Below are 10167 nucleotides of genomic sequence, written 5' to 3'. Positions count from 1 at the left end.
TATATAGCCTAAATAGTACTTAAAGGCTTAATTTTTACTAATAAGCTTTTATATTAAAAAAATAAAGTATAAGCTATTTAAGCTTTTAAGGAATTACTAGGTATTTAAGGTAATAATAAAGAATATTAATAGCTAAGAATTTATATCTTTAAGACTTTTAATTATTTTATAAAGAAATAAGATAGCTTAAATAGTAAATATCTAATAATTTAATAATATTATAAGGCTATAAGGCTATACTTTTAAATAAGCTTTTAATAAAACTCTATATTAAAATAAAGCTATATAAAATAATAAGATAATAGTAAATATTTTCTTTTTCTTTATATAATAAAATTACTAGTAAAAAAAGGCAAGAATAATAATAAAAAAGCAAGTTATTTTACCCTTAATATTTAATATATTAAGCTAATTTAAATTATAATTATAATATTAATACTATATTATTATATTATTTAACTCTATAACTATAGCTTTATAGCTAGGTAATATATAAGGCAATTTTATTATATATATAATAAGATTATTAAAATATTATATATTAGCTTAGCCTTATTTTAAGATTTATATAACTATATAATAATAAAATTAAAATATATCTCTATAAATTAAAAACTTTTAATTACAAATAATATAATATTAATTATATTTAACTATAAGGTCTTATAATTCTCTAGTATTTTTATCCCTTAAAAGGATTTATAGTAAATTTAATAGAAAAGGTAATAGCTTTATATATTATATTATAAAATTAAAAAAGAGAATACCTTTATAATAAAAGAGATTATATTCTATAATATAATAAGTTAATATAAGCTATAATTAATAAAATTAAGGGTATTTATTTAAATTATTAAAGATAAATATAAGTATTTTAAATAATAGCTTTCTTATATATTTAGCTATAATAGCTTAAATAGAAAACTCTATTTAAATTAAAGTCTATAGAAAAAGAAATTTATATATATAGTTAAGAGTTTAATATAAAGTTAAAATATTAAAGTAAAACTTAATTAATACTATAGTTAATTAAACTAAGTTATATAATTAAACCTTTTACTATATTATATAATTATTTTAATCTTTATATAATTATACTATTAATAATTTTAATAAAGTTAATATAAATATAAATATTCTAAAAGTATTTAAACTAATTATCTAGGTATTTTAAAGTATAATTATAAAATAATTTAATATTATTTAATAAAAAAAGTAAAAGTAAATAAGTAAATATTATATTTAGTATTTAATAAATAGAAGCTATATAGTATTATAAGTTAAATCTAATAATATAAGTAAATAGAAAATACTTTAAGTATAATAGATTTTATAGCTATAGATAAGTATTATAAGTAGGTTAAGCTCTATTAATAAAATATAGCTTAAGGAGCTATATTTAAGATTTAACTAGGAGTTTAATTAAAGTAATAGTAATAGTATTATTACTATATAACTTAATCTACTTATAACTATAGGGTAAGTAAGTTTAATCTTAAGCTATAATAAAAAAGAGGCCTTTTATATATTAAATATAATATATATTTAGCTACTCTAGCCTATATATATATAGGGTAGAAGAATATTATAAATATAATTAATTCCTTAATAATTAAGCCTTAATAGATTTATAGTAAACAGGATATATTATTTAAAAGGTTAATCCCTTATATATAAAATTCCTTATTAAAATCTAACTAATTTAAAAATAGCTTTACTTTTTAACTTTACCCTATATATATTATTTAATATATATTTTAAATTAATTAAGGCCTTATAATAACCTTATTACTATTAGTTTAATAGATAAGTCTTTATTATTAGGGTTTCTCCCCAGTATTATAGCCTAGGTTTTATATTATATATCTATAAAACTTATAAAGTATTAATTTAAATATAGGTAATCTTATTCCTATATTATTATTTATCTTTATAATTATCTCATTTAAACATAGTATATATATAACTATATTTATACCTAAAGCTATAAACTACATAGAGGCTATAAGAGCCTTGAGATAATTGCATGGCTCGATATACGATTCAATAGGGCTTACCTGCCATAATGTAGTTTCCAACAAATCTCGCAGGTCAATAGTTGAATCGATCATGTCAACCTGTGACGTGTGACGTTGAGCGTAAAGAGCGAGCGTGTATAGGTAGGCGTTGACCATTAGCGTATTGGTAAGGTTCCTCCCCGACAATAAATCGTTAAGTGGAAGCCACAGCTGGTAATCTCGTAGCAGCCGGACACGTTCAAATTGCTTCTCGGGTGATGATGAAGGGTCAAGCTTTGCCAAATCCTGAGCTAAGGCGATAAGCATCCGTAGTTTCCTCCACGTGTCGTCTTCAGGATCCTGCTCTCTCAAAAGAGTCTTGAATTTGTACATCTCGATGATCAAGTCTTGTAGTATCAATGATCTTTCAAATTCAGACATCGGGGTTATGCATCGGTCGAAAGCTGGTTGCCAGGCTTTCGCAAGCATAAGGTAGAATCCTGATTTGTGTCCTAATCTTTGGCAGGTTTGCAGTATCTAGAGTCTCGTTAGTCCAATTCTCCGTTCACTTTGGAGCCCAGAACTCACAGCAGTAATTCCTTCTGATATTTGACTCCGGCTCGACCTAGGATTGTCAGGACGTTACTTATCAAAGAGACGGTTTACCCACATATCCTCGCACAGCCATAATAGCGACAGGGAAGCCACAAGTGCCCCATCTGCATGCTCGGGGCTGAAGTTGGCAAGACATTTTCTAAGATCCTGGATCGCCAGCATCTGGTATTGGTACTCTTTTCGGCGGGCGTGTTTGCATTGGGTAACAGATGCGACTTGGTATGCGGATAGAGCAAGGACTCCGTTCATGGCTAATCGGGAGCTGGTAATAATTCGAAAGAAGCTACGCGACGATTGTCAGCAGTAAGAACTACAATGAGTCTTGTCAACATACCTTGGTAAGTAGGAAGATATGATTGTAAGCTTGCTAACACCCATTGCTGTGAGTCTATGTTGGTTGCTTGCAGCCTGGTAAACAAAGCATAGATCATCCTCGGAATAGATTGTCGGCTGCAGGGTTATCCGTATACGTGCATCCGGGATTGGCATGGATCCTGTTCTTCTCCACTGCCTCACTTCCGCCCTGGCTTTTGCCGACCAAGGCCTTCGGGATTTGGTGGTCGAAGATGGTTGTAATTTACTATCGATCGGTGATGTCTGGAGTAGGGTTTCTTCGTGCGATGGTGCGTCTTGGAATGCGCACTTGACTTTGTGCTTGGTGCAGTTTTGACTAGGGTTTTCATGAGCTGTGATTGTCTTTAGTATGCATAATAGGACGTACCATTGAGGGTAGCTTTCGTCGCAACGGATATGGCGCCGCTTGCTGGACCAGAAAAAAACACTGATTAGTATTTGGATCGACTAATATCGATGTTCCAGTCCAACACACCATGTCAAGCAGCCAGTGCGAGATTTGGTATGGCTGAATATTGTCAATAACGGTGAAATTGAAGTCAATTTTAGCTTCTTACCTTCTTCGATTGTTATTTCTAGCGTGGTGGCTCATGGTGGAAGGCATATATGATATGATGTGGGAAAAAGGTAAGTTAGTGGTTGACGAACGAGTAGCTTCGTATACCGAACGACGACAGCTAATCAACTGGGGTAGAGCGGGCGGAGAGCTAGCCGACTGGAAACAGGACGGTTTTATGCATCTTTAAGTAACTGGCGCTTAGACGTTGAACACTCCAACAGAATGGGTTTAGTCTGCTCCCTATGACTCGAGAGTCCCTCCCCTGGGTCTAGACCCGCCACTGGAGACTCGCAAAACAAGCAGTACCTGACTACGTAGTGCGAATGTAGAGCGAGGATCGCGATAGCTACTAGGTACCACTTGGAATACTGGACATCCTTTGCAGACCCGGCCGAGAACAACCCTTGGCCGCACAAGCTCCGGCCGTCATTCCTCGAAATGTGTTGGAGGCTTGTCGGGGTACGTTACCCTGAACAGGGAAGCAGACGAATTAGGATGACCGGGGAACCAGGCAGGTGAAACATATAAACCTGGTGTATACTCTGTGCATTATTAGTAGATCTAAGTCCACATGTGTCTCCAAGTTTAGTCCTGAGAAGGAAATTGTATAGCCTAGTCTACGTAGTTGTGGTATTGTAGAGTAGTATCGGCCACGTTAGAAGGCAGATTGATACAAAATGGATTCGGGGTGGGTCAGGTGACCCTGGAATGCCGCGCTGTTGCATACGTAGGTAGCAATGAAAGCACATAATGACAGGAGGTAAAAGCAGACAGAGTTTTCTTTTTGAACCCAGTCCAATGCAGCCTTGCAATGATTTAGCGGAGGGGAACGGAGATGTAGTTACCGGGTGAGACTTCCGGGGATTCCCAAGAGTTGTTCTTTGCTCATTTGGGAAAGGTGTATATGCAGCATGTCTCAGAGAGTGTGTGTATGATTAGACAAAACCAACATGGTATTTGCCTGCTGCATATTGTGGCGTCGATAACGGGAAATGCCATACGTAGTAATCATGCTAGGTATATCTGGATTAATGGGGAAGCATACAACCGAGTAAGCAAACAGAGAGTCTGCCAATACCAGTGGCAGTGTTCAACCTACCTACCACATCCATGGGCTAGACTAGGTAGCCCGCTTCGTATCGTATGAAGAGAGAATAAAGGCAAGAAAGAAAAGACAGGACAATTCGATCCATAATCAAATTCCCTGTTTTGGGATAAGCTTGCGACGTCGCTTAAGACGCTTTGACGTTTTACGGACCGATACCGAAAAGAGATGTCGCTCGAGGTAAATATCCACCAATACTCGGTTTGCAATCTGACATATTTGCTTACTCACTCACCTCTTCAAGGTCTCCTCTGGGCTTGATTGGTCTTGGTTTCTGAAAAATACGACCAGCCATAAACTTCTCTCCACAAACAAGACATACACACACATACACGGGACGAACCTATCGTAGAGTCCCAACAGCCCATACAAGCTCCACTAACTCTACTGATTGCAGACCGCGTCTCTAATATTTTTCTATTTCCGTCCTGAGTGGCCAGAAAAAAAGGTTGCAATTTGTGGTTATGGTCTTCCCCGGCACCCTTAGCAGGGGCTGCGACCGCTGCAGGAAGCGAAAGATCAAGGTACTTTCTTTCCTTTCTTCTTCTTGTTCTGCACCTATTTCCATATGCCCAGCCTGCTAATCCGCGTATGCCTGTTAGTGCGATGGAAGACGTCCAGGATGCAGACGCTGTGAGCTATACAAAGCCTCATGCCCTGGCTATGATCGCCCACTAGCGTTCCGATTTCACGGAGAGCCTGGTCATAGTCTTGTCCGTGGTGAGCCCATTGCCCGTCGTAAATCTGCGCAGCCCCTCGTCTTGAGCAAGGGGTCAAGTCATGGGCTCACTCCCACAAGGTTCACCAGCATAGTGGTTGCTCGACAACCCCAGCCCTCATTCGAGGATGAGTCCCTTGCCTTCTTCCTGCACGAGTACTGCGTGCCTCCGGCGCCAGGCGTCATTTTGGGGCATATGGAATTCCTCGAGGGCATGTACAGGGACTCGAGCCGGTCATCGTGTATACGTCCGGCCACTTTGGCTATAGCTCACATGGCGCTTTCCCGGCACTACAAGTCCTCAACGCTGTATGTTGCGGCGCGGGGCCACTATGGAGCTGCCTTACGCACTGTCAATAGAGATCTTTCTGTATCAAAACGGCCCCTGAAAGACGAGACCTTGGTGTCGTTGATGCTCATGGGTATGATTGAGGTAATACGGTGAGCCCTGCATCCCGATAATCTACGGACATTGACGAGACTTCCAGGATATTGAGTGCCAAGGGCAAACAACAAAGACCGTGCACATGGCAGGTATTTCCAAGCTCTTCGATCTTGTTGGCCATCGGATTCTCACCAAGGTTGACGGGTCTTCACTTCATTCATGGATCTTCACGCAATTGGTTAGTACATATTAATCCCTGATATAGCTCGGGTACTGAGACAAAAACAAAGCAACTCCCTTCCCTCGTGTCCAAGGAAAGCATGCAATGCCTAGACATGCCTGACGCACAACTGGATAGCAAAAGGCATGTCGTACGCTTGGCCCTGGTGGTGACTCGCATTGGACAGTTTTACCGAGCCTCCAAGCAAATCACAGCTCCCGATTCAGCATCGACACCAATTGTGCAGCAAGCTCAGCTCGTGTCGCTCATCAAACAAGCCTTGGCAATCGCAGGGGAGCTAGCCATGATCCAAAAAGACGCCATGCCCACGAAACTCAGACCACAAGAAACGACGGACAAACGGCCCAAGAACCCAGCCAATCAGTCTCTCATCAGTTTTGATTCACGATGGACTGCTTCCAGGTGGAGTCAGTTTGCTTTGTACTTAATTCTCTTCTTCGCGAGACTATCCAAGTGCTCGGACGCCCTGTTGCAGCTGGAAACGATGGGTGATGAGGAGACACAATTGGCCCGGACCGCCGGAGCCATCTCCGTAGGGCAGATCAAGGCCATGATCCATAAGCTTTGCAGTGCCCTGCCTTATTTGATGGGCGAGGTCGACAAGCAGGGGCGGCCTCTCTCGGTGCCGGAACGGCAAAGCGTTATCATGTATCATCTCGTTTGGCCGCTCTCTGTCGTCATTGTGAGTCCCCATAGCACCCCAGAGCAAGTGGAGGACGGGCAAACGAGGCTGAACGACATTCGGGACATGTACGGCATCAGACTCGCTTATTTTGCCCCAGGTTTAGCGAGGGATTTGATGGCTTAGTGGCAGTCCGGCACAGATAACAATGGCAAGAATGATAAGCACAGACGATTAGTATGAGTACTATTAACGCTATAAGGCATCGATTAGACTTTGAGAAGCTCCCCCCATCAAATTAACGCTATAAGGATCTTCAGGGTTCCCGACAATCTAACCCATCATTGTCAAATGGTTCAAAGTAGTGGGATGATTGACTTTCAGGTAATCCATGATAGCATTTTGTCATCTGCCTTGTCCTCAATTGAACCCTGCAGCCTTGCAATCTCGGCAGTAGCAAATTTTTATTGCGGTCCGCTTACTATTGACTTAGTGACCAATGTATGAGTAAACAAAACGTTAGGGGTACAGATAATTGGGCTCAGATAAGGTGCTGCAAGACCATGAAGCATTGAGTCTTGGCGTGTCTATCATTGTGAGGGTTCCGGTACCAGATCCCCCACAGCGGAATCATGCTAAAACTTGGAATGTTTCCCCGTGCCAGTTAACTTCCTTCTTTTAAGGAGTTCGTCCGGTATTGCTGTTCGGCGACTCCATCAACTCGAAACCAAGGAGTTAGAAGATTTTGCAAGTATATTCTGACAGATCGCAAAAGTCTCCAAGACCGTGGGTAGCATTGAAGTCCGGTCTTTTTGGTATCCAAGACCGCTCTTGACGTTTTGGGCCCTAGTTTGCGACTTTACAGTTGGTTTCAATATCCACCTGTCAAGGCCACGGTTGATCTACACTGCGTAAACTCCATAATTACCTACTTAGTCGACTCTAATTTGAAACTTGAGCAGGAAAAGCAATATGGCTTGCAGATACGAATCTAGACACATCAAATGCCGCACAATTGCCGATGCCATCCCCAGGCGTTTCAGTTCGTGTATGTATACTTTCTTCATCAAAAACAGTAATGCTTGCGAAATTCGTCATATTCCAATCACGAGGTGACATCCAATTCCGAGCCTATGTAGGGTAGCATGATCGGCAATCAGAAGCGTCAGGTATCAATCAGCAACAGAAGAAAGGACAGGGCTGATAGCCGACTTGGGTTAGACCGTGTCTTGAACTGTCAGCTTCCCATGTCACTCCACTCTTACTCAACGCTACCCACGTTCCAGTCAACGAACATGCGCGAACTTCCTCCTCCACCCCAAATAACGGCTTACCTAACTCCTCTCGGCTAGCCATGCGAACGTCTCTCCGAAGATCATGCAACGCCTGTGCAAAAGCGAAGCATAGTTGCGATCTTGGGACACCCAAGTGCTCCCGATGTGTCAAGAGAAAAGTCACGTGTATTTACGCAAATGAGCCTTTGTCTTCATCGTTGTCGACCATACCGGAACCGTCGGTTCGAGGCAAATCTGTAGGCAAAGCTGGAACGAGGCGATCCCCTCCAAATGACCGCGACTATGATGCGTATCATCACAGTTCAATGGCGCTATCCACGCCGGTGAGCGCGTCGTTTGATCCATTCGATTCATATCCAACAACTAGACTACCTAGAGTTCATGTTCAGCGATTGATACAACATTGTAATGTCAAACATCTGAACCCAAATCAAAGGCCGATATCTGACTTTTTTCTAGTTCTCTCAAACATCTCCTTCCAATACTATCCTCTTGACCTCAATATGGCTTCCAATCCTTTCATCGTGTCGTGGTGGCCGCTTGCTTTAGCAGACCCAGCATTATTTCACGTGTCGATACAAACGGCATCACTGGATGAAGAACGCCGAGCTGAAAGAGGTTTCCCAGTATCGGAGCTTCTCATGGCTGATTCTGTATCGTTGATACGAAATAAGATCGGCAGTGGCTTGTTGGCAATTCAAGATGAGACTTTGAATTCTGTGGTTACCTTGGCTGCTATCGAAGTGAGTGATTTGAGTCGAGTAGCCACTCTTCATTACTAACTTTCATTTTTAGCACGGAAAAGGCAACATCAGTGCCAGCAGAGCTCATATAGATGGTGCTAAACGTATTGTTGGAATCCGTGGGGGGCTTGATCAAGTCAAACAGGCAAGCCCTTTGACGGCTAGGATGATAGCTTGGTGCGTGGTACCGTTTCTCATGGTTGACAAAGTGCTAACATAATTTCCCAAGGGTATCATTACTGGTCACAGGATCTCCCCAATACCAAACTCAGAATGCAGATGGCACGGGGGATGGAATCAGTCCAACGCTTCAATGGCTCTTATCATCGTCGTTTTTGGAGACACCAGACCCGGTTGTGCAGGCTCTTGATCTGCAGCCCGAGATAGCGGACGTGTTTACTCGTCTGCGTGGTATTCTTCATCAACCACATGCTACAAGTCTGCTGGGCACAGAGCTTCATGATCTGACGTGTTTCGTCGTCCATAAGCTCCTGCTCATGCCACCATACAGGACTTCGCCGCATTCCGAATGTCTGCGATGCGCAATGGCACTCTACATGCTAATCATTCACGGCACAACATATTACACGCATACAGAGCTTTCCAACAACATTGTTCAGCTGCTTAAAGACCACCTCCAGCCTCTGGCAGGAAAGACTGGGAGCATCCCCTTTGGCTCTCTACAAATCTGGGTTCTTTCTGTCGCCATTGTCTCAGCCACAGACCCAACAGAAACCCAGTGGCTAACTTACGCAGCCAGGATTGCCTCGAATGGCTTGGGACTACAAACATGGGATCATATCGTCATTCACTTGAAGAACATACTATGGCTGGAAACTGAGAGGGCAGACGTATTTCGTCAACAGTGGGCCGGTATTTTGACATGAACGCACAATAATATTCCTCAATTCACATCATACGCACTTTTAGTTGTCATCTGCCTCAACCTCCTCCCTTCAAAAATGCACGACACGTCGATTCGTCAATCGTGCATCGCGTATTCGGATTCATGTGTTCAATCGGAGACTAGACCTATATTGTATTAGTCTCCGTTTGGTTGAAGATGCCGTCAAGGGTATCAGGAAAGGTGGCTGGAAGAATAAGAGACGAAATTAGTAGGCCAGTTTATACTACTTCGGCCGTACTTTTTAGACTATTTATTTTTACAGTCTAAAGCTCAAACGTCAAGGATGCCTAAGCGACATGGTAAATTGGGGCAATAAAGAGGATCATAATCAGGCTATTTCCGGAACAACCCAGCAAAAAACAATCAGATCAAACACTGAATAGCTTACGGATACAAGCAATGGTATTAGTTGATCTATGCTTGGGGCATTTCTCCGAGTTCACGATATTCAAAATCACCACATTGTGCATAATGCGAGACCGACCGAGCCAGCCAGCAGTTTCATCAATAGAGTACTCGCTTCACGTACAGAGTATATATCTTGGGATTACGACGTATTGACGAATAAGACAGATCTAACCCGACATTTCATCAGTCGTCTTCCCCACCTCAGACATCGGAGTCTA

General features: G+C 41.3%; 3 protein-coding genes across 3 annotated transcripts; 2 read left to right on the top strand and 1 right to left on the bottom strand.

Moving 5' to 3' along the window:
* Window positions 1–1991: 1991 nt before the first annotated feature.
* Window positions 1992–3558, bottom strand: FSST1_007980 (uncharacterized protein; the record flags this gene model as incomplete). The annotated part of the gene is made up of 7 exons (XM_083224818.1): window positions 1992–2534; window positions 2586–2622; window positions 2668–2895; window positions 2947–3282; window positions 3334–3375; window positions 3442–3474; window positions 3524–3558. The coding sequence occupies 7 exons, from the start codon at window positions 3556–3558 to the stop codon at window positions 1992–1994; spliced, it is 1254 nt and encodes a 417-aa protein (XP_083083941.1).
* Window positions 3559–5094: 1536 nt separating this feature from the next.
* On the top strand, window positions 5095–6782 carry FSST1_007979 (Zn(II)2Cys6 transcription factor domain-containing protein; the record flags this gene model as incomplete). Its single annotated transcript, XM_083224817.1, has 4 exons — window positions 5095–5154; window positions 5233–5781; window positions 5837–5971; window positions 6024–6782. 4 exons carry the CDS (start codon window positions 5095–5097, stop codon window positions 6780–6782), a joined length of 1503 nt encoding a protein of 500 aa, XP_083083940.1.
* Window positions 6783–8394: 1612 nt separating this feature from the next.
* Window positions 8395–9521, top strand: FSST1_007978 (uncharacterized protein; the record flags this gene model as incomplete). The annotated part of the gene is made up of 3 exons (XM_083224816.1): window positions 8395–8634; window positions 8687–8811; window positions 8864–9521. 3 exons carry the CDS (start codon window positions 8395–8397, stop codon window positions 9519–9521), a joined length of 1023 nt encoding a protein of 340 aa, XP_083083939.1.
* Window positions 9522–10167: the final 646 nt, after the last annotated feature.

The sequence above is a fragment of the Fusarium sambucinum genome, chromosome II (assembly GCF_050947815.1).
Source record: "Fusarium sambucinum isolate potato_lamoka chromosome II, whole genome shotgun sequence".
NCBI classification, from domain to species: domain Eukaryota; kingdom Fungi; phylum Ascomycota; class Sordariomycetes; order Hypocreales; family Nectriaceae; genus Fusarium; species Fusarium sambucinum.
Note: the sequence above shows the minus strand (reverse complement) of the source record. Positions and strands in the feature narration are given on the sequence as shown.